The 24,756-nt window shown below is 46.2% G+C and overlaps 1 protein-coding gene across 8 annotated transcripts in view; it reads right to left on the bottom strand.

Moving 5' to 3' along the window:
• MTMR1 (myotubularin related protein 1) overlaps nucleotides 1-11,501 on the bottom strand; it is a 492,625-nt gene extending 481,124 nt beyond the window's left edge. For 5 of the 8 annotated variants that reach the window (XM_078688650.1, XM_078688655.1, XM_078688649.1 and 2 more), the window contains exon 1: nucleotides 11,178-11,468. In XM_078688650.1, coding sequence (XP_078544776.1) covers nucleotides 11,178-11,347 — 170 coding nt within the window. In that variant the 5' untranslated portion in view covers nucleotides 11,348-11,468. Of the gene's footprint in view, nucleotides 1-11,177 lie in introns of all 8 variants that reach the window. The other 3 variants (XM_078688654.1, XM_078688651.1, XM_078688648.1) reach the window with 3 other exon arrangements.
• Nucleotides 11,502-24,756: the final 13,255 nt, after the last annotated feature.

Below are 24,756 nucleotides of genomic sequence, written 5' to 3'. Positions count from 1 at the left end.
GTGAGGGGGGAGGCGTGGTCACCGCGCATAAAGCGCTGCCTCTCCCCCTCCCCCTGCGGCGCAGGACGACGCCCTGATGAAGCTTGGACCAAGGGCGGGCCCGTTTGAGCCCGTTAGAGACTGGTAGAGACTGGGGCTGGGCCACCCCTCTTACATCGGACTTGTAAGCATTACACTGGTAAATATTGTCGCTACTGCTCTCATACTCTGGTCTAAAATGAACAAGCTGAAGGTGGGTGCGGGCTCTGGAGTCGTAGGGACATTAGATGTGTTCCTCTCTAGGGCTGAATCAGCATTGATTCACGAGATTCAACTCACTGAACGCAGACTTTTGCTAGAACCCTTACTACCCCAGACTAACATCGTGTCGAAGCCCCTCCATGAGGACATCGTCACCACCGATGCAGCTCCACTGATTAGTCAGGCTTCTCCGGCATCATCAAACTTACCATCCCCAGATACGGGGATCAACGCCCAAATCCCCAACACCCCATGGTACAACAAGGAGCCAGAAATCTAGCCAGGTCCGCGGTGGGGTACCGCCATCCAAGAAAAGGAAATTGCGGGGTCCTGTAAAGTCCGTCCAGCGGGTATCAAGAGCAAACAAACGTAAAGCGGGTTGAAATGGGTGCACAGGTAGTTTAAATGAGAATACTTCCACCAGTAATGATTGCACTACCCCCATCGCCACTGCAATCATTGACCTATCATCTCGTTTGTTTGAGGATGCTCTCACCACATGGGTAGAAAATAAATTCCTAGCCCTGATGGATCCGCTTCTAGATAAACTGACCTTAATAGAAAGCAGGTTGACCAAAATAGAGCAGACCATCTCGAACGCCCTGCTAACCAATTCCAACGTGCGACAGTGTGAAGGGGCAGCTTTGCAGGTGGCGAGTAGAACACATTCGAGGGCACCCACCAACACTGCACACTGTCACCCTCCCCTAGTCACGGCAGCACCCATGACTAACCAATTCCTGTAACCAATTAATAGTGGCACACATTCTACCTTTGTTCCGCCTGTAGAGGAACCACGCAGACGGGCCCCGCAAGATAATGTTACCAGTAATTTCAAAGCTCACTTGTCCCTACATCTCCCCCTGATGCAACACCCTACACAGTTGTTTTTGGGCAACGTTCCAGTGTTACAGCCTGCAGTACAAGAACACTGGTCTTCGTTGAGGAATAGGGCATTACATCTGCTGACCGCCAGGACAGGTATTAAACATGAACTTTTTTCTAACTTCAAAATGGTCCGCAGAATTCCATGGATCGGCAGCTCACACAAGTCCCTAACTGCGGTATTAAGCTTTGGGTCTCCAGGGTTGGTTCAATATATTTTGGATAGGGCCGGAAATTGCCAAATAAAGACGGACAATATTAATATCCTCCCTCTGAGTTTCTTCTAGCAACCGTCCACAGTTAATAGGGGATTAAATCAGGAGGGGGCACCTTAAGTTCGTGGTGCATCAAACTATCTAATCCCCACACACAATAGTTTTGGCATTTTTTCTTCCCTAGATGATATTGAGTGACTCGGCTCTGATACTGATACACCGTTTATGGGACCATATGATCCCGAGGGCACTTGCAAGAATGGTTTTGATCCATACCTGTTGACCATCAAAGAACCAACCCTAACTGGGGACCACTCATACATTGGGGAGGGATATGTGGGCGGTACCCCAGATTTGGTGGAATACGACCAAGGTGGGGTGGATTTGATTAGTGCAGTAAAGGAGGACCACCTTTCTACCCCCCTTCTTGCAGGGCTCCCAACGCTTAGTGACAGATGCAGACAGGTATTATGGACAAGGACACTGTGCGGAACCCTGTGGACGTTTCCAGTATTCACATCTAAGGGTCTAACAAATCTAACTTAACACTAGTGTGCTGGAATAATGCTGGTCTTTCCTCGAAAATTACCTCATCTGAATGATCTGCATTTATTGATAATTATAATATTTGGGCATTTCAAGAAACCTGGGCTTTAGAACAAATCTGCCACCCAGGTTTCCTAAACTTTTACAAACCAGCCCTGGGGGAACAAAGGGGCAGACCCGACGGGGGACTCGTCATCTGGGTCAGACAGCAAGCATGTTACACAGTGGAGGAAGTTAAGATCGATAATGGGGACGTCATAGCCATTAGATTTCGGATGGGGAAGGCTCCAGAATTATTGGTCATCAATGTCTACGCAAGCGGGTCCCCTGGGCACAAAGGGTCCAGCACTGTTGCATCTCTAGAAGGGTATTTAGACAAGCACAGGGGAAGTAGCAACTTGATAATCGCAGGGTCTTTAATTGCACCTTCGTGCCCCTAGATTTTAAAGAGGGCAATTTCAGTACTGAGGAGGATGCACAATGGGACATACCGTCCCTTGACGTTCCTCCCATTAAAAAATGGACAGATTCGGCATTACAACTGAAAGGGCTATGTTTGGAACGTGGATTAGGGCAGTTAATGGGAGGTACAAGTCAGATAGGCGGGGCGCACATACTTTTAATAATAGCACAAGAAGTAGCCAGATTGATTACATATTTCTTAACATGGAATTTTGGTCTTCCCTACAGGACATGGTAGTTTAGGAATGGCTCGAAAGTAGCCACAACCCTTTAGTGCTTTCTCTGCAGGTCCCTAGTCTTCCCATCTACGACCGCCAGGAAATAAAAAAGGCCACATTCAAAGTGGAGCTTACCAATGACTCCATGAGAGTCAAATGGGCTAAGGTTATGACACCCAGCAGGATATAAATTTAATTATCTTGCAGGTCCACAATGAGCTGTTCTCTAAACTTAAATCCTTTTTATTAAAAGAGCAGCATTGTGGTATAATAAACCACGTAGAGAGGCTTATTAGACTAAAAAACATGGAAGGCATCAAAAAGGCAAGGGCCAGGTTTAGGCAAGCACTATCACGAGCCAAAAGGGAATGGGTTGAACATCATTAGCAAACCATGCTTGACTCTAGCAAGGAAAATAACTTGACCACATTTTGGCATCTCATCAAATGGGGCAGTGGTGGATCAAACCCAGCCCCTGTAAATTATGTTGCAACTGAGACGTGGACTTCTCATTTCGAAGCCCAGTTTGCTGCTGGCAAAGATAGCACAGTTCAATTTATAATGCCCAACATTACCACCACTCAGCATTTCTCTAAACAAGAGGTTCAAAAAGCCATTAACCTAATCCCGAAAGGCAGGGCCCCAGGCCTAGATTATATACCTGCTGACCTGTTCATGCACGATGGGGATAACTGGACGACCTATATCCAGCAACTTGCCAATGCCATTGCAAGTGGCGCCCCCATCCCTGAGTCGTGGTCTGGAACAGAGATCATCCTGGTTTTTAAAAATGGGGACCGATCCAAACCTGGCAATTATAGACCTATAAGCCTCACTGACTGCATCCAATAAACCATTGCTAGATTGGTTTTATGTAGAATCCAGACGTGGATGGACGAAATAGAGATTTTGTCACCAATGCAGGCAGAGATTCGGCCACACACCAGCACAATCGACCAGATTCTCAAGTTTGTGACCATCTATTGGAAGGTGTTAATTATAGGAGGGGGCACACTATTTGCAGCCTTTATCGATCTTAAATTGGCTTTTGATCTGGTTCCCCGTGCTAAAACGTGGAGAGCCTTCTTGGAAATGGGGATGCCATTAGAAATATTAGCCGTTCTAGTTACCCTGCCAGGGGTGTGGAATTTAATAAAATATCTACTTGTCCATGGGGCAGGTTGCTTCATAAATCTACTTGTCCTGTAACAAAATCCACTTGTCCCTTTGGTGCCATGTAGTACGGCGACAAAATATGGCAGCAGTCTCATTATGTAAGAGTTCTGATATAGCCTCTTTGATATGCCGGGCCTCATACCATAGTATGGTTTGAATATTCTTATGTTCCCAAGTTTCCGCAGACCTACATACTGGGGCTGAAGGTAGTGGTAAGCAATGATTCCAGGGTTAGAATGCCCTTTGAGTCTGCAAACCTATTAACTTGCATGTTTTAAGGGGTTTCAACAACTCTTCTCTAATCTTTTCCCATACTGAGATGTTGGAAATTTACTCCTGACAATGGCAAACAAAAACCTTCTTCCAGAGTTGGGGAAAACAGTGATTGGAGGGAAATTGAACTTGCAAATACTCAGAGTTTCGCATGAGCAAATCTAAATATGCAGATTTGCTCATGCTACAATGCAGTTCACAAATATTTTCTAGGAGTGTGATTTCTTGTCCAACTTCTATAAATTCTTGGGAATTCATGAAAGCCATATAGCTGCACTTAAATGCAAGGACATATACCCTGGGTGCACTTTTGAGACTTTCTTTAATAATTGGGTCCCTAATTTGGTCTGGCAATGACCATGACTTTTTGCTTTTATTAAAATTCTGTCTCTAGATTGGTTGACTTCATTGTGACTAGACAGCATTCTGCTCGTTCACAAGGAGCATATTGGCCCACAAAGTAGTTTTGTTCAGTTCCAGTAACTACTGTGGCAGTGTGTGTTTTTTGGAGACCCAAAACAATTTTTGCTTTTGCCAATGTTTGTTCTAATGATTAGGGCCCTGCGGCTCCCTCACCAGTAAGGTTTTACAAAAACCATGCCGAAAGAAGTCGCACATTGACAAAACTAAAAGGCTGACCACCAAATTCAGACCTACTGACTTTGCCAATGCTTGTTTATTTTTGTTTCCTATAATCTTATTGAAACTGGTTACACTGATAGTCTATTATGAATATTTTTGGGAAATACTAGCATGCATCAACACAGGTTACTAAATGATACTGCAAAGAAATGGTACCTGCAATTTTACAGTAGTTTAGCTAAATGTTTTCTTTCACGCTTTCCTTTTTTATCAACATTTTATTTTGAAAGCAAAGAATCATCAATCTTGCTTTCAAGCTGCTGCTAATATTTGCATCAAATCAGAGAGCATTCTGGGAGCATTATACATAGCCTCATATTGCTAAACTTTGAAAACGTGTGTATACATTTTTATACTGGGCCCACTGCCAATAGTGCAGTCAGAACTTACAACATTTACATAGAACGCGCACCCTAATAATAAAGGCTTTCAATGAATGAACCATGAATACAAGTTTGAACAGCATTAACATATGGACAAAAATATTACCTCAACTGCTGACAGTGCCCTTCTCTGATCCATAATGTGGTGCTTCAAACTGGCAGCCAAAGGGTTTGGGCTGCAGGGGGTTGGGCCTACTTGTCCCAAGGACACACTAAACATGAAAACGTGTTGCCCTTGACCTACAACAATATGTCCTGGGCGTCGGGCTATAGGAATTCCACATCCCTGCCCTGCATAATTCCAACTTTGCCCAGGTACGTTGGGGCATAAACGTGGAAGTTACAAATAAGTTTCCAATTGCCAAGGGGGTTCGTCAAGGGTGTGTTCTTGCCCCGACCCTGTTTTTCCTTTTCATCAATAGGGTCGGGGAATACCACACAGACTACCCCACAGATGCCCCCAGCCTAGCAGGCCTGAAGATACGCCTGTTAATGTTCACCGACAATACCCTGATATTATCTGAGACCCAGAGAGAGTTGCAGTCAGCCGTCAACAGGTTTGAGGAGTTCTGCAGTGATCATGACCTTGAAATAAATGTGGAGAAGACAAAGTTTATGGTACTCCATAATCGCAAGGCCATTAAAGGGAATGTTTCTATGAATAAAGTCCAGCTAGAGCAGACTGATGTTTTTACGTATCTGGGTATTACCTTGGGAAGGAAACTAAACTGGAAATCCCAGATCGACAGGCTGGCCCTTAAACATGCCCTCCTGACAGGAGTTCTCATGAAGGAGCAGAGACTTTCCCATACAAAACCAGTGGCTCCTGTCATAAAGATATATAAAACTAAAATTAGCACTTCAGTACCATATGAGGCGGAGCTATGGGGGTTCAAAGATTTAACATCCCTGAACGCAGCTCAAAATAAGCTTGTGAGAGCCTTGTTATAGCTCCCATCTTCAACTCCACTTACGCATCTTTATCTTGATTTGGGATTTAATCAGTTTTAGCACATAGCCCAAATCAGACCTGTGGTGTACTGGAAAAGGCTATGGGTCACCCCTGAGCTGTCCCTGTATGCCCACGCTCTCCTTGAAACCAGGCGGGCTGACTGCTCTTGTAAGATCTCCTGGTTTAGAAGGATAAAAGATACCTTGAGTGACATGGTGATGATCAGTTTATGGGTAAATCCCGCAGGCACCACTTTTCCCTATAAGAAAGAGTTTAAGACAGCTTATTGGAACAGGATTATGATGAAACGATTTTCTTCTAGAACAAGTCCTACTCTGACGAGGGACTTTTTGGAGAACAAACAAGAGTATTTGTATGAAAGCTATTGGGATTTTATCACTGTACCAAAAGATAGGAAACTGTATCATCAGTTCAGAGGGAGTTCACTCCCCATTAAGTCCTTCACAAGCAAATGGCATCCCCTGAATGAAGCTAACTGTATTGTATGTCCATCGCAGAAGGAAACAATCGCACATGTTCTGTTTACCTGCCCGGCTTATAAAGCCCCCCGAAACATATGGCTGAAACCTGTCTGTTTAAATTTTGGCACAAGGTCGGGTGTAGAGGCACTAAGGATTTTAAAGACAGATACTTGTGGCCTATAGCGATTGCTCTAGCGAAATTTCTGGGATGGATGTGGGCCATTTGTGCAAAATTAACAAGGACATTGTAGTAGTGAACATCTTTGCATACGGCACTAGCACCCAATAGCTCATTGTTGAATTTCTGCTCAATGATCATGTATACAGTTCTCTTTTTTTCCCATAATGGCCCTTAGTGGTATCATTTGTCAAATTATGTTCATTTTTTAGGTGTTTGTTTAACGGTTTTAGGCAAATCATATTTATCTCACTTTTATCATTCTTATTAATAATTGTTTTATATTTGTGATTTCACTCAATATATATTTTAGTACATTATGGTTTTTAATGGTTAAATATAATGAATTCTTAGATTTCTTTTATTGATGTATAATGTCTTTAATGATTTGATAATCGAAATAAAGACTAATTGACTAACTGACTGACTATTGCTACGACAAAAGCAAACGACTGAGCACTTCTGGATGCTTGTCTGAGATGGAATTTGGTAGAAGTGTGTTGAAGTTGGCCTATATATTGCTGCAGAGCAGTGGGTGAAACATTTCAGCATATTTCATACATTCATACATTTCATACATTCATAATGAGCAAAGGAAAGCAGGCTAATACTGAAATAATTGGGGAGAGATAAAATAGCTTCTTCGGAAACTGACAGTATAATTAAGGGTATTAGCAATAACTGAGCCCCTAGACTAGATCATTTATCGAATCTGGACCTTAAGCTAAACCCACACCTTTGGGCCCAACCCCTTTATAAGTTATTTACATATATGATGGAAAAGGTTGAGCTACAGGAACAATGCTTGGGTTCATGAATTAGACCAATATGTAAACAAGGGGATTAGGAAGATCCAACTTCTCACAGGCTAACTTCTTGAATAAATGCCGTCTCTAAAGTTTTTGCAAAGCTCCTAGATATCCATCTTGATGTGCTGGCCAAAGAAAATACATTAATAATGATTACACAACTATGCTTTAGATCAGGAATCAGCATCCAACATCATATATTTAGCTTAAACTATACTGAACGAAAGCCCTTTATCCACAGGTCCATAACTACGGAAAAGCTAGATGCACTTAGTATTCCACATGGCTTTCTGCGGATAATTATTACTCTACATAATAATACCCAAGTAAACGTCCAACTTGGGTAAAATGCCAAGCTAACTAAAACAACCAATATTTTTGATGGCCTCAAAGAAGGACAATATGGAACATGAGCCATAACGCTCCTTCAATAGCTGCTATGTGGTTGAACAAAAATATTAAGAGTGGATATTTTATAGTTAAAAGATTCCAAGAAATATTACTATATTATTTAAGAAAATATAATCTTTACTTAGCTATAAAAACAACCAAGAAATAGAAATGTTTTAAAAGCCACATATAGATTAGATATCTTTTGCACGAGATGCTTATTTAATAAAGGTATGCTCAATGTTTGTATAAATACAAGGCTTCATAAGGGATTACAAATGTTCAAATGATGTACCCTGCCAAGAACATGAAGTTCTTCGTTTTATTGTTACTGGGAGTTTGCCTCTTAACTGAAATACAGAATACAAAACAGTAATCAGCATGTTCGCAATGCACTTGCACACGCATTCCAACAGACCCAATTCATACAGGAGACTCCCAATTTTTTAAGCAAAAAATTGCTGTATTTTGGCTGTCTCTCGTCTGAAATTGCCTTTCCCTTAACAGAGGTAAATAGGGAAAAAGTATTCTGCTGAATATTATTTTTAAATCTCCTACTCTAAAATGTTGGCATGTATGCTTGTAGCATAAATCTTCAAGATAAACACACACATTCATTCTACGTGTAGCGAAGTGTCCTAGACTACATTTCAAGCAAGTTGGTATAAAGACGATTGAAAAGGCTTTTAGTTCTCAGATGCGCTGTATACCATTTACAATAAATTGTTAAGAACCTTAAAACATATTCTTTGTTAGAATGCCAATAAAAAAAAAGTGCCATAAAAATACAATGCAAATGCATGGTCACAAACTGGCTGCATTTGATCAATAGTTCAATACAATCAGATTAAAAGAAATCGCAAAAATGAAACAAATCGCATACCCATGGTGATTCCCAAACAAAGATCTCAAAATCTGCTATCTAATATAAAAAGCCATAATTTTTCTTGTCTATGTCCTTTTTACATAGTCAAATTGAGCCTGTTTGCCTCCAAGCCCACTTCCCAGATCACACCGTATCCCAATTCCTAGATCGTCCCCAAGACCCAACCCCTCACTCATTACTCTGCCCCCGCTAAAAGTTCTCCCATAATCACTGAAGACTCCACTGACAAGCAAGATATCACCTCTGCCCTTCTTCCTGAAAAATCCTTTTTGAGCATTCATCTCCACCCATAACCCACCATCAAAACACTTCCAAAATCCAGGACTTGCTCCAGTCTTAATCAACTGCTTGTAATTGTGTAGTGAAGAAAGATCAAGATCCAGGTACTTGATGAAGTATGTTTATTCAAAGTAAGATGGTACAGGATAAAAGTAGTTTCATTAAGTAAATTACAGGAAATATAAAAACCCCACCAGGAGCAGGATGGTGACAGCTCAGCCCTAACTCCTCAACTGAAATTCTTCACATCCTAGTAAACCAATGACAGCCACCTAGTTAAATGAAAGGGCAAGGCTGTTAGAAAAAGCCTGGTGGAAACTTCAACAAATGGATGAGCAAAAACTGTTCCAGGTTTACTGGCGAAGTTACAATTCAACATGGTTCAGGCAAAAAAGGCCACTTATGATTACGTAGGAGAATTTGTAAAGGTTCAACATTAATTATTAAAGATTTACAAGAAAATTGCAGCTATTTAATAGCACAGGGCAAAAATGCCTTTTTCCACTAATAGTCTGCAACAACTGGGTGTTTTTCTAAAACAACATGACGAGATACACAGCCTGAATAACTAGTGTTGCTTCTCTGGCTGTAACACCAACCATAATAAGTGATTTTCAGTGAATTCACCCCACTCCAAACACAGGGTAATAATATAGTCATTAAATAAAAATAGACCCTCCCACAAAGACACGAAACAGAAAGTCTGTCAATAGTGGCCGTGAAGTGGCCAGCACCCTTAAGAGATTATCTAATATCTTGCTATGTGCAGGGAAGTACGCCCGAAACTCATACGTGCATCAGTCAAGTCGCATGTACAAAGCACACGTTAAGGCTCGAAGTAAAACAAAGTCCAACTTATCTGGCTTATCCTTCATTGCAAAAGCTTGAAAAGAGTGGCACCCAACACACATATCGTCAGACCTAGAGTTCAAACTCCCTGACATACTCTGGTACTGCAAACACAGCGTGGGACAGAATCGGACTAATAAAGTTCATAAATTATCTATTCATCGTACACAGCAAAGGCCAATTTTGTGTAACAAGTCTGCTGAAGTACTAGGCATCGCTTAACCAGCATCACATACTTCTTAAACGGCCCCACAAGTCAAAGTGCAGCTCTAAACTAGCTCTGCGTCGCATATTAAAATGCTGCATTTTGCAAACCTAACACAATGTGTTATGAGCCAGAACTGTCTGGTAACAGTTTATCCTCCTCGTGGAGCCACGTTGGTATCAACCCTTGAGAAGGAAGAGCAATGAAAAACTCTGTAAATGGATGTCTGCAAGCCTTCATCGCCAGTTTGTCATAGTACGCCATGCCCCATGTATCCCGCGTCCTCTAGTTTATACAGTCTCTCTGGATGCCACCTCTGTAGATAGTATCCATTGGTAGCCATTCTCTCTGTAATTCCCAGAGTTGCTATCATCCCTAGTGTTCCTTGGCAGCAGCTATTCTTGCACCACTTTCTAGTTACTCGTTGTAGCTGTTACCCACTAACCCTGGACCCTCCCTGTGGGAGTAGTACACCCTCACCCAGTGTAGCCTGGTTTTCAATGACCTTTCCAAGGATCAAAGCTGCACCTACTACGAAGTACCACACCGAGCATTCGCTCGGATTGTGAGTGTATTTGTGTGTATAGTTTTCAGTAGTATGAACCATACCCTCTAGGGTACCCAGCTAATATATAATCAGAGTATCTACTACAGTCAGTCTTCATGGCACAAATGCCCCCATCAGTAGTAGTAACTAATAACCGTCATATACAATTACAAACAGGTGGAATGCACCTTGCTGATCCTCTCAATAAATTGCAGTACAACGTAATACGGCATCATTGGCCTGATTAGATGTACAAGTGCTCGATGTTTAGTGCTCTGTGGCATCCCCTCTTTTTAACGTCACCAGGACGCCACTGTCTTCTCACCGCTATTTGAGACCACTTTTTTTGCAATGCTCCCTGAACCCCACCTTTGTCTAGGGCACCCTGATTGTCCATTTTCACAACCCTCCCATTGCTTTTCTCGCTATAGAGCCTCCAGGCTGCTCGTCTCTTTCCAGATCCGCTGTTTGCTCGTTTGGACTCACCTACTGGATCAACAAGATACTCTTTTTACGCTGTCACTCAGCTACCACCCCCGAGTAAAGCAGGGACACTTCACCTGTCTAGGGTCTCCAAGCTCGGCTGGCGGACACTGATGTTAGGCTGACGGATGGCTGTTGCTGCTACCACCGGCACAGCTGGTGGCGCGGCAGGTCTGGGGGGCTTCCTGGCTGCGGTTACTGATGCTGCAGACACTGTACTGGGCTCATAGGACGGCACTTTGTCCATGGCTTCCGCAGGATGCGCCCAGCTTCCTGCAAGCTGTTATCTGGCCGAGCTAGCGCACAGGAAGCGCAAGCTTGGGAATCCGAGCCGCTGTCACTTCCCTGCTCCTGCAGGACCTGCACCAGCGCCAACATGGAAGAAGGACAACCATAACAACGTACAGGAAACAACGACGTCACCAAAGCGGCTTCTTACAACGGGCAACTCTAAAGGTATCGGTGATATAAATAATCAAATCGTCTGAAACGGTACAGTAAAATACTGTTCATTCTAATTTACAAAGTTGCGTGAAAACACATTTCGTCAAAATATAAAAGAATTAGAAGTGTTAAGGTTCCTGTAAAGTTAAAGTTATTCAATATTTTGCAAACGGTAGTGGCATTATGGTATATATCAGCTACAAAATGGTAGCATTACATGCCAATCTACGTTGGTTTCATTGTTTTCGAAGGAAGATAGCGATCTCGAAAATGGTCGGTGGACAGACCTAAATATAGTAAGAAGCTTCCGGGTACTTGATAACTGTGTCCCTTTTCTATTTCCATGTCTCTTCTACAATATTGCCTTCTCTCTCGCTAGAATAATTGACTAGTCTGTGAGTCTCATGTTTGCTGGAAGCTTTGAAACTTTTGGGGGGGGAAGGGAAACCCACCCACCAACTAATGTTTTATAACAAGAGAAAAACATTGGTGTGTTCATTTTTCATTCAGTGTTCGCAGGGCTTTAAGTGGGATGAAAACATTATTCTTTATTCATTTATTATGGCCAACACTAATAATATATATATATATATATATATATATATATATATATATATATATATATATATATATATATATATATATATATATATATATATATATATATATATATATATATATATATATATATATATATATATATATATATATATATATATATATATATATATATATTCACTGAAAAAACCATAAGTTTCGCACCAGTTATAGTTAGGAATTAGCATTTAAAAAACCTATTAAATTCACTGAAAAAACCATAGGTTTCACATCAGTTATAGTTAGCTGGAAATTTTACTCGCATAAAACCATTGAAATTCCCACGTTATAGTTAGTTGGACTCACTATAACTTGCACGTGCCTCGACACCACCGCCCCTGACGTTGCCTTCCTCACCGAGACCTGGATGAACGCCTCCTCAGCCCCCGCCATCGCCATCGCCATCCCAGAGGGCTACAAGATCATCCGGAGGGACCGCACCGCCAACCAGACGGGAGGAGGCATCGCCATCATCCACAGAGACACCATCCGTATCACAACCAACACCGACGACACCCTAACCACCGCTGAACACCTGCACTTCCAGATCCACACCAACCCGAAGACCACCCTCAGAGGCACCCTGATCTACTGACCCCCGGGTCCACGCACACGATTCAGCGAGGACATCGCCGACTTCGTCAGCCCGCACGCCCTCCCCTCCGCCGACTACATCCTCCTGGGGGACCTCAACTTCCACCTGGAGAACAACAGCGACCGCAACACCATCAGCCTGCTCGACAACCTCGCCAACCTCGGACTCAAGCAGCTGGTATCCACCCCCACCCACCTCGCCGGACACACACTCGACGCCGTCTTCTCATCCAGCAAAGACGTCACCTTCAGCCACGCAACAGGACTCCACTGGACGGACCACAGCTGCGTCCACTTCACCTTCAGAAGAACGACGATCCACCACCACCAGCAACAGGTTGCCCGAAGAAGCTGGAACAAGATCACAGCCGACCAGCTCACCGCTTCCCTGAGCCAGCACCCTCCCGCCAGCTCAGCGAACCCCAGCCAGGCCGCCGACAACCTCACGAAGTGGATCAACAACTGCGCGGACGAACTCGCCCCTCTGAGAACCCCACCCAGCAGACCCTGCAGCAGAAAAACACCATGGTTCACCGACGAACTCAAGAGCTCCAAGAAGAACTGTCGAGCCCTCGAGAAAGTCTGGAGAAGGGAACCAACTACGGACAACATGACCACCCTCAAGCTCGCCACCCGGAAACACCACCAACTGATCCGCGCCACCAAGAAAAATACATACAAGGACCGACTGGACAACAACGCACACAACTGCAAGGAACTCTTCAACATCGTGAAAGAGCTCTCCAACCCCAACGCCGGAAACAATGACATCACCCCGTCGCAAGACCTCTGCAACTCCCTCGCGTCCTACTTCCACAACAAGATCACGGACATACACAACAGCTTCAGCAACCAACCAACGCAAGCCACAACCGCAACAACGCCACCCACCACCACCCTCCGCACCTGGACTCCGATCAGCACCGAAGACACCATCCGCACAATGAACTCCATCCATTCCGGATCTCCGACTGACCCCTGCCCTCACCACGTCTTCAACAAGGCCGACGCTGTCATCGCACCCCACCTGCGGGACATCATCAACACCTCCTTCGACACCGCCACCTTCCCTGAGAGCTGGAAGCACGCCGAACTCAGCGCTCTTCTCAAGAAACCCACAGCAGACCCCACCGACCTCAAGAACTACCGTCCCATCTCGCTCCTCCCGTTCCCGGCCAAAGTCATCGAGAAGACCGTCAACAAACAGCTGGCCGCCTTCCTCGAGACGAATGGATCCCTCGACCCCTCACAGTCGGGCTTCCGAGCGAACCACAGCACCGAGACCGCCCTCATCGCTGCCACCGATGACATTCGAACTCTGATGGACAACGGAGAAACAGCGGCCCTCATCCTCCTGGACCTCTCCGCGGCTTTCGACACTGTCTGCCACCGCACCCTAGTACAGCGCCTCGGCAACATCGGAATCCAGGACAAGGCACTGGAATGGATCACCTCCTTCCTCGACGGAAGAACACAGAGAGTCCGCCTACCACCGTACAAGTCAGAGGCCACCAAAGTCATCTGCGGCGTCCCTCAAGGATCCTCACTGAGCCCCACCCTCTTCAACGTCTACATGAGCCCCCTCGCGGCCATCGCACGCCAACACAACCTCAACATAATCTCCTACGCCGACGACACCCAGCTGATCCTCTCCCTGACCAACGACCCCGCCACCGCCAGAGCCAACCTGCACGAAGGGATGAGAGATGTAGCCGAATGGATGACGACCAGCCGCCTGAAACTGAACTCGGACAAGACGGAGGTCCTCATCCTGGGCTCCTCGCCCTCCGCCTGGGACGACTCCTGGTGGCCCCCCGCCCTGGGCACCGCACCCAAACCGACGGACCACGCACGCAACCTGGGCTTCATCCTGGACTCCTCCCTCTCCATGACCAGACAAGTAAACGCCGTCTCCTCGTCTTGCTTCAACATCCTGCGCATGCTACGTAAGATCTTCCGGTGGATCCCCACCGAGACAAGGCAGACGGTCACCCAGGACCTCGTCACCAGCCGACTGGACTACGGCAACGCCCTCTACGCCGGAACCACCGCCAAGCTCCAGAAGAGACTCCAGCGGATCCAGAACGCCTCGGCCAGACTCATCCTCGACATCCCCCGACGCAGCCACATCTCCGGACACCTGAGAGATCTGCACTGGCTCCCGATCAACAAGAGAATCACCTTCCGGCTCCTCACCCACGCACACAAAGCCCTACACGACCAAGGCCCGAGCTACCTCAACAACCGGATCAACTTCTACACTCCCAAGCGCCTCCTCAGATCAACCAGCCTCGCCCTCGCCGCCGTCCCCCGCATCCGAAGAGCGACAACAGGAGGAAGGTCCTTCTCCTACCTGGCCGCCAAGACCTGGAACTCACTCCCGACCGACCTGCGCCTGACCCAAGACCACCTCTCCTTCAGGAAGAAGCTCAAGACCTGGCTGTTCGAGCAGTAACGGCACCCCCCCCCCACCCAGCGCCTTGAGACCCTACGGGTGAGTAGTGCGCTCTATAAATGACCTGATTGATTGATTGATTGACTGCTGATGACGTCACATGTTACATCACTCATGACATGGTCAGTGACATCACTCATGACATCACTGATGACACCATCCAGTGAATGTGTGTCTTTCTGAAAAATAAATATGTGTTATATATGTATATGTAAAAGTTGATGGAAGAATAAATGTTTAAATAAGTGTTTACATGGATGTTTTTAAAAAAAATAAAATTGATTGGTTAACTGGCTTATTAAGTGTATTTTAGTGAATACATATATTAGCTTCCCGCCACCGCCGCTAACCCCGCCCCTTTTTTCATTCTGTACCCTCCCCGCTCCCGCCTCCCAGCTGCTCCGCCCTCCCTCGCACTTGGCCATATATGGCGACCGTGCGACGCAGGTGAGTGTGTCCTAGTTTAGGACACCCCCGCGCCGCACGGCCACCAGCTGTTGCGAGTGCCTCCCCGCCTGCCTGCCTCTCTGCTCGGCCAGCCGCCGCGTGACCACGCCCCCTGCCTTCGAGCGGCGTGGTCTGGGCTCGCCTCCTGCCTTTGCCTCTGTTTGCTCGTGTTGGTGTGCATTTTAACTGTTGTTGCATTTTTCATTTGTATTTTGTATTTTTAAAACTTGGTCCCCCTCTTTTTGCCTGTTTGCCCCCGTCTCTTCCCTCCCCGCTCCCCGCTTCCCGCCGCTAACCCCGCCCCTTTTTTCATTCTGTACCCTCCCCGCTCCCGCCTCCCAGCTGCTCCGCCCTCCCTCGCACTTTGCCATATATGGCGACCGTGCGCACGCGCAGCGTTGACGCGCAGCGGGCGCGCCGATTGTGCGCCGAAGGCGCGCCAAAGGTAAGCCCGTCTGCGCCCGTCCGCGCCTGGACCGCGCCCAGTGCCGGACCCCCTGGCCCCCGCACACCCCAGCCCTCCCGCCGGACGTACGACGCCACCACCCTCAACGCACTCAACGCCGGCCGAACCCCTGATGCTACCAAGCCACCCCGAGACGCACCCACGGACCCTTCAGCTGCCGCTCCTGCAAGTTCACCTGCATCCGGACCTGCACCACACCCGCACCCACCAAGACCAAGACGAGCAACAACAGCAGCCACCTGAAGTGCATCCTGCTCAACACCCGCTCCGTCCACAGACACGCCGTCGAGCTCTGGAACCTGCTCGACACCACAGACCCAGACGTCGCCTTCCTCACGGAAACCTGGATGAACGCCTCCTCAGCGCCCGACATCGCCATCGCCATCCCGGACGGCTACAAGATCATCCGGAGAGACCGCGTCAACCAGACAGGAGGAGGCATCGCCATCATCCACAGGAACACCATCCGCATCACGACCAACACCGACAACACCATCGCACCCGCCGAACACCTGCACTTCCAGATCCACGTCAACCCCAGGACCACCCTCAGAGGCACCCTCATCTACAGACCCCCGGGACCACGCACACAATTCAGCGAGGACATCGCCGACTTCATCAGCCCGCTCGCCCTCCCCTCGGCCGACTACGTCCTCCTCGTGGACCTCAACTTCCATCTGGAGAACAACGACGACCGCAACACCACCACCCTGCTGGAAAACCTCGCAAACCTGGGACTCAAGCAGCTGGTGACCACCCCCACCCACCTCGCCGGACACACACTCGACGCCGTCTTCTCATCCAGCAAAGACATCGCCTTCAGCCACGCCACAGGACTCCACTGGACGGACCACAGCTGCGTCCACTTCACCTTCAGAAGAACGACGATCCACCACCACCAGCAACAGGCTGCCCGAAGAAGCTGGAACAAGATCACAGCCGACCAGCTCGCCGCTTCCCTGAGTCAGCACCCTCCCGCCAGCTCAGCGAACCCCAGCCAGGCCGCCGACAACCTCACGAAGTGGATCAGCAACTGCGCGGACGAACTCGCCCCTTTGAGGACCCCGCCCAGCAGACCCGGCAGCAAGAAAGCCCCATGGTTCACAGACGAACTCAAGAGCTCCAAGAAGGACTGCCGAGCCCTCGAGAAAGTCTGGAGAAGGGAACCAACACCGGACAACATGACCACCCTCAAGCTCGCCACCCGGAAGCACCACCAACTGATCCGCGCCACCAAGAGAACTGCATTCCAGGACTGGCTGGACAACAACGCACACAACTGCAAGGAACTCTTCAACATCGTGAAAGAGCTCTCCAACCCCAGCGCCGGAAACAACGACATCACCCCATCGCAAGACCTCTGCAACTCCCTCGCCTCCTACTTCCACAACAAGATCACGGACATTCACAACAGCTTCAGCATTCAACCATCGCACACAACGACCGCAGCAACGCCGCCCACCACCACCCTCCGCGCCTGGACTCCGATCAGCACCGATGACACCGTCCGCATGATGAACTCCATCCACTCCGGATCTCCGACCGACCCCTGCCCTCACCACGTCTTCAACAAGGCTGACGCTGTCATCGCACCCCACCTGCGGGACATCATCAACACCTCCTTCGACACCGCCACCTTCCCGGAGGGCTGGAAGCACGCCGAGCTCAGCGCTCTACTAAAGAAACCCACTGCGGACCCCACCGAACTCAAGAATTACCGCCCTATCTCGCTCCTCCCGTTCCCAGCCAAAGTCATCGAGAAGACCGTCAACAAGCAGCTGGCCGCCTTCCTCGAGACGAATGGATCCCTCGACCCCTCACAGTCTGGCTTCCGTGCCAACCACAGCACCGAGACCGCCCTCATCGCTGCCACCGATGACATCCGAGCCCTGATGGACAACGGAGAAACAGCGGCCCTCATCCTCCTGGACCTCTCCGCGGCTTTCGACACTGTCTGCCACCGCACCCTAGTGCAGCGCCTCAGCAACGTCGGAATTCAGGGGAAGGCACTGGAATGGATCGTTTCCTTCCTCGACGGAAGAACACAGAGAGTCCGTCTACCACCGTACAAGTCAGAGGCCACCGGAGTCATCTGCGGCATCCCTCAAGGATCCTCCCTGAGCCCCACCCTCTTCAACGTCTACATGAGCCCCCTCGCGACCATCGCACGCCAACACAACCTGAACATCATCTCCTACGCCGATGACACCCAGCTGATCCTCTCCCTGACCAACGACCCCGCCGCCGCCAGAGCCAACTTTCACGAAGGGATGAAAGATGTAGCCGAGTGGATGACGACCAGCCGCCTGAAACTGAACTCAGACAAGACGGAAGTCCTCATCCTGGGTTCCTCGCCCTCCGCCTGGGACGACTCCTGGTGGCCCCCCGCCCTGGGCACCGCACCCACACCGACAGACCACGCACGCAACCTGGGCTTCATCCTGGACTCCTCCCTCTCCATGACCAGACAAGTCAACGCCATCTCCTCGTCATGCTTCAACATCCTGCGCATGCTACGGAAGATCTTCCGGTGGATCCCCACCGAAACCAGGAAGACGGTCACCCAGGCCCTCGTCACCAGCCGACTGGACTACGGCAACGCCCTCTACGCCGGAACCACCGCCAAGCTCCAGAAGAGACTCCAGCGGATCCAGAACGCCTCAGCCAGACTCATCCTCGACATCCCCCGACGCAGCCACATCTCCGGACATCTGAGAGACCTGCACTGGCTCCCCGTCAACAAGAGAATCACCTTCCGTCTCCTCACCCACGCACACAAAGCCCTGCACGATCAAGGCCCGAGCTACCTCAACAACCGCATCAACTTCTACACTCCCAAGCGCCACCTCCGATCAGCCAGTCACGCCCTCGCCGCCGTCCCCCGCATCCGAAGAACGACAACAGGAGGAAGGTCCTTCTCCTACCTGGCCGCCAAGACCTGGAACTCCCTCCCGACCGACCTGCGCCTGACCCAAGACCACCTCTCCTTCAGGAAGAAGCTCAAGACCTGGCTGTTCGAGCAGTAGCAGCACCCCCCCCTCCCAAGCGCCTTGAGACCCTCCGGGTGAGTAGTGCGCTCTACAAATGCCCTTGATTGATTGATTGATTGATTGATTGATGTTTAAATATTTAAATATATGTATTAGTGTTTCACTTTGTGTATAAGTGGCTGCATGGGTTGGTGAGTAGCTACATGTGTATGTATATGGGTTATTAGATTTTTTTTTAGTATCAGTATGAGTGTCTGTATGGTTTGGTGGGGGTATTACTTAGCACATAGATGCATGAGTGACTGACTCTCTGTTTGTATGTGTTTTAAAGACAGCATATGTGCAGGACTGTATGGGTGAATGAGTGTGTATATGTGTATGTTAGTGAGTGAATGACTGTCTCACTAGTGTCTTTATCAGTAACTACATATGTTTTAATCTAGTATATGTGAATATTGATGTATATAAGTGAGTATATGTGAGAGTAAGAGATTGTAAGAGTTCCCGTTTAAATAAGTATGTGTTTCTATAAGTGATTGTTTAAGAGAGTAAATATGTGTAAGTTTCCTTAGAAGTAAGGTGGTAGTGTGTGTATAGCTGTATATGCAAATAAATGGATGTTCAATAGTTTATTTGCATGTGTGAGTATGTGTGTGAGTAACTTTTGGATGACTGTCGGTGTGTAACAGGATGTATAGGTGTATCACTACAAATGATGAGTGAGTATATGTATGAGTGACTATATAGAACTGTTGGTGAATGAGTGGATGTGTATATAGATGGTGGAATTACTGAATTGGTTGTTGTAACTGGTATGGGTATCTCCATCTTTTTGAAAATTTTAGTTTCTATTTTTGAATATGTGTTATATATAAATAAATATTGTTTCAAGGGTTACATTACAGTGAAAGGAGGTCTGTCACTCTGTCACAAGGATGGTGTCATCAGTGATGTCATGAGTGATGTCACTGACCATATCATGAGTGATGTAATATGTGACGTCATCAGCAGTGCATTGCACGCGCAAGTTATAGTGAGTCCAACTAACTATAACGTGGGAATTTCAATGGTTTTATGTGAGTAAAATTTCCAGCTAACTATAACTGGTGTGAAACCTATGTTTTTTTCAGTGAATTTAATAGGTTTTTTAAATGCTAATTCCTAACTATAACTGGTGTGAAACCTATGTTTTTTTCAGTGAATTTCATAGGTTTTTTAATAGCTAATTTCTATAGCTATGAAATATAATATTTTTTATAATGAATCCTATATTGTATATTTATGTAATACTATTTTTTTAATGTTTATTTTATTTTTTATTTTTTTGTCTCGGAGCGCTCCCGGGGCACGTACCGATGCGCTCACCGGTAAGCGCAGTGTTACGGCGCGCCCCGGTGCGCGTACCGGGGAGCGTCCCATTAGCGCCATTGCCGTGAACGAAAACATCATCATGACGTATCGCGTAGCTGCGTCTTATGACGCACGGCGTAAACGCACCCGGAAGCGCCCGAGCAGATACGATCGCACAACATAAGCGCCGCCGGGCGCGTCCTGATGCGCTTATGCTACGCGCCCCGGGGCGCGTAGCGTAAGCGCGTCGGGTCATGTGACCTGAAAATAACACTTTTCATTGGTTCAGATCAGTTTTGGTTTCCAAATGATGAAGGCCCGAGTCATGTGACCTGAAAATAACACTTTTCATTGGTTCAGGACAGTTTTGTTTTCCAAACGATGAAAGCCCCCACCTATTTTCCTCATTCTCACTTTGTACTTTGAGTGAGGAAGACCTGTTGAAAGACCTCTCTGTACCTATTTGTCTGAAAAATGGCTACAGTAGCAGCAGCAGCAGGAGCATCTGCACCACCACCACCACCACCACCACCACCACAAGGACCACCAGAACACCACAGTGTTGGAGAACAAGAAGAGGAGGAGGAGGAGGAGGAGGAAGAGGAGGGGAGGTTCCTACCAGAAGATACTACCCCATATAAGCCAAAGGAGCACTTTATCTGGGAGTTTTTTTCCATCCCAAAGGACAAGAAGAAAGTTAATTCACCAAAGGTGACTTGTTTAATCTGTGGCTTTCAACTTTCAAGGGGGAACCCTAACAAAAAATACTCTTTTGGCAACAACACCATGATTCGGCACATGCAACGCCGGCACCCTAACAACTATGCTAGGGCAGAGGTCAGGGAACTGGCCAGAAACCCTCCCCAATCATCTCCCAGCACCTCCCAAAGTGAACAACCCACTCCATCGGGTCCAGAGGCAAGAGAGATGATCTCAAACATTCAATCGAAGTTTTCCGATTTTAAAATCGTTTGCCAATTTTGTGGAGGGACAATTTGCTATGGTGAGCAAAGCATTAAACTTATCATCCGTGCTGGTGATCACCACAAGTGCCCGAAGAAACATAAATTTTTTCCTGTTTTTTTTTTGCTCCAGTTGAGCCATTTACAATTCCCTGTTTTTTGTTTCTGCCCATAAAAAATACAAAAAAAATATAAAACTGTCCAGAAAAGCCAAAAAAAAGTAAAAAATGTTCAAAAAAACAATAATAAAATATAAAACAACAAAAAGAATTAAAAAACAGTTCTTTTTAGAACTACCTCTAATTTATAAAAAAATGCTCCTTTTTTTGAAAACTGTCATTCTTTTTTCTCCAGGGTACGCTACCCGGTAGGCTCCCCGGTGCGCGTACCGGGCGCTCCCCCCCCCCGTGAAAATCAAAAAAACAAATAAAAAAATTGTTTTGCCCCGCAGGGCCCTTTTATGGCCCCCACATCAAACCTAGGGGGTGAGGGGGGGTCTACCCTGCCCCCTTTTGGTAATTTCCCCCTTTGTTTTTGCCACCTCTTGTGTCTCGATCCTACCGAGACACAAGATGGCGGCCGCTCCGGACTGTTTGGAATGTTGACAGACACCCGAGAGCCAATCAGCTTTACGCTCGCGTACTCGCGTAGCGCGCTGGTACGCTCCCCGGTGCGCGTACCGGGGCGCGCCTATAGATATATATATTTTTTTAACCTAAATTACTCAAAATTCACTGGAGCACATATCTTGAGACATAGCAAAGGCACATCCGGCTTCCAGTCCCTACAATTTTGCCAAGTTTGGTTGAAATCCATTCAGCCGTTCGGGCTAAAAGTGAGTCCAACCGCCCAAAGGAAATTAACATGGGGAAAACACGTTTTGGGACCCCCCTTTTATCTCGGCCCCCGCTTAACGAATCCCCCCCAAACTTTCAAGGAAGGAGCAGAGCGGAGCGGGCCATCTTCTTTGAGAAATTCGCGAAGATTCGTCCACCGGCGCCAAAGTTATTCCCAATAGAATGTTGCGGATTTTCTATGGAAAGTAGATCCTAACTATAACTACCTACTGGCGACCGCCAGTAGGTAATATATATATATATATATATATATATATATATATTATATTATACCTCAACATGAGCGAGGTGGTGACAGAAAACTCAAGTTGAGACGACTTGAATCAAAACTAATAATGAGGTTCAAAACCATGCAGCCTCTCGGACTAAATGGAGACGCGGAACTACATGTCCACTTGTGAATGCAATAATGGGGGCATATAAGTAATTGTACGGACTGCTTGAACTTGAATTTGATGTATATCAGTAACTATCTTTGCACATGCGCACAGAAAGTGAGATCACTTAGAATCACCCTCAACTACATACACTCCCAGATACTTATGGTAACTGATTGCGTTGGCAAGGGCACTCAGCCCAGGAACCTACAACGCTCCCATTATAGCTTTAGCGCGATACACGCCAGTCTTAATTTAGAACACTCAGTTCACATAAGATATTAACTAGCAACATATAGTCATAACAATGGAAGCGTTTAACACCGTAATACCATTTTAAATCTGGGAGTCGATCCGCTAGCTCAACAACACGCACACAGAACAAACATCATCTGCATGGGAGATGAGGACACTCAGTCCTAGAATGTAAATATCGAGTATGAAAAAATATTCGTACTTATTGAACTAATATGACATGTATGCACAATGTTTAATGAAACACAAAAATGTTACTGTGTCACCATAATGTCATAGAGATAAAGTTGGTTGAATGAATTGAATTTGACTACCACTCACAGAATGCCATGCATGTCACATGTGTATATAATGTGAAAGGAAAAAGTGTCTAACTGTCTAAATACTTGCCGTGATCAAGAACGTCGAGTTCGAAACGCGTAGGCGATCACAGTTGTTGAAAATAAAATCTTGAAATTTCCCTGAGTGGAGTGCCATCAATCGTTTCTTTTGGAACAAGTGTGCGAAGATATATATATATATATATTCACTGAAAAAAACATAGGTTATAGACCATATATAGTTAGGAATTAGCATTTACAAAACCTTGAAAATTCACTGAAAAAACCATAGGTTATAGACCATATATAGTTAGGAATTAGCATTTACAAAACCTTATTTTACACATACAAAACCATTGAAATTCCATATATAGTTAGTTGCACTAACTATATATCGCGCACCCGCAATCCACTGCTGATGATGTCACATATTACATCATTCATGACATGGTCAGTGACATCACTGATGACATCACTGATGACATCTCAAATGACATCACTGATGACATCATCTAGTGTCTGTGTGTTTTTGTAAAGTTTAAATACGTTTTACATATTGAAGAATGACTGGATGTATGGAAGACTGAGTGTGTGTGTGGCTGGCTGGGAGGTGTGTGACTCTGTGCATATCAATGTGTACTTGTATCAGTGATTGTATAAGAGAGTAAGTATGTGTTAGTATATGTGTGAAAAGTATGGTGTTCTGTGTTTAACTATAGATGAGGAAATCGAAGTGTGATTGATTCTTCACAGGACTGACTAGGTGTATGAGTGCATATGATAGTGTTCTAATAATAACTGACTGTATGTATGAGTAATTGTATGGGTGAATGAGTGAATGTGTGTGTAGACGTACGAATCAGTGAGTGCGTATGTAGTAACTGGTATTGGTGTGTCATGATGTCATCAGTGATGTCATTTGAGATGTCATCAGTGATGTCATTTGAGATGTCATTAGTGATGTCATCAGTGATGTCACTGAAGTATGGTGTTCTGTGTTTAACTGTATAGATGAAGAAATGGAAGTGTGATTGATTCTTTACAGGACTGACTTGGTGTGTGAGTAACTCCATGGATGAGTGGCAGTGTGTGACTGTCTGCATAGGTGTATGAGTGCATATGATAGTGTTGTAATAATAAGTGACTGTATGTATGAGTTATTGTATGGGTGAATGAGTGAATGTGTGTGTAGACGTAGGAATCAGTGAGTGCGTATGTAGTAACTGGTATTGGTGTGTCATGATGTCATCAGTGATGTCATTTGAGATGTCATCAGTGATGTCATCAGTGATGTCATTTGAGATGTCATCAGTGATGTCATCAGTGATGTCACTGACCATGTCATGAATGATGTAATATGTGACATCATCAGCAGTGGATTGCGGGTGCGCGATATATAGTTAGTGCAACTAACTATATATGGAATTTCAATGGTTTTGTATGTGTAAAATAAGGTTTTGTAAATGCTAATTCCTAACTATATATGGTCTATAACCTATGGTTTTTTCAGTGAATTTTCAAGGTTTTGTAAATGCTAATTCC

The sequence above is a fragment of the Lissotriton helveticus genome, chromosome 4_1 (assembly GCF_964261635.1).
Source record: "Lissotriton helveticus chromosome 4_1, aLisHel1.1, whole genome shotgun sequence".
In the NCBI taxonomy this organism is placed as follows: Eukaryota; Metazoa; Chordata; class Amphibia; order Caudata; family Salamandridae; genus Lissotriton; species Lissotriton helveticus.
Note: the sequence above shows the minus strand (reverse complement) of the source record. Positions and strands in the feature narration are given on the sequence as shown.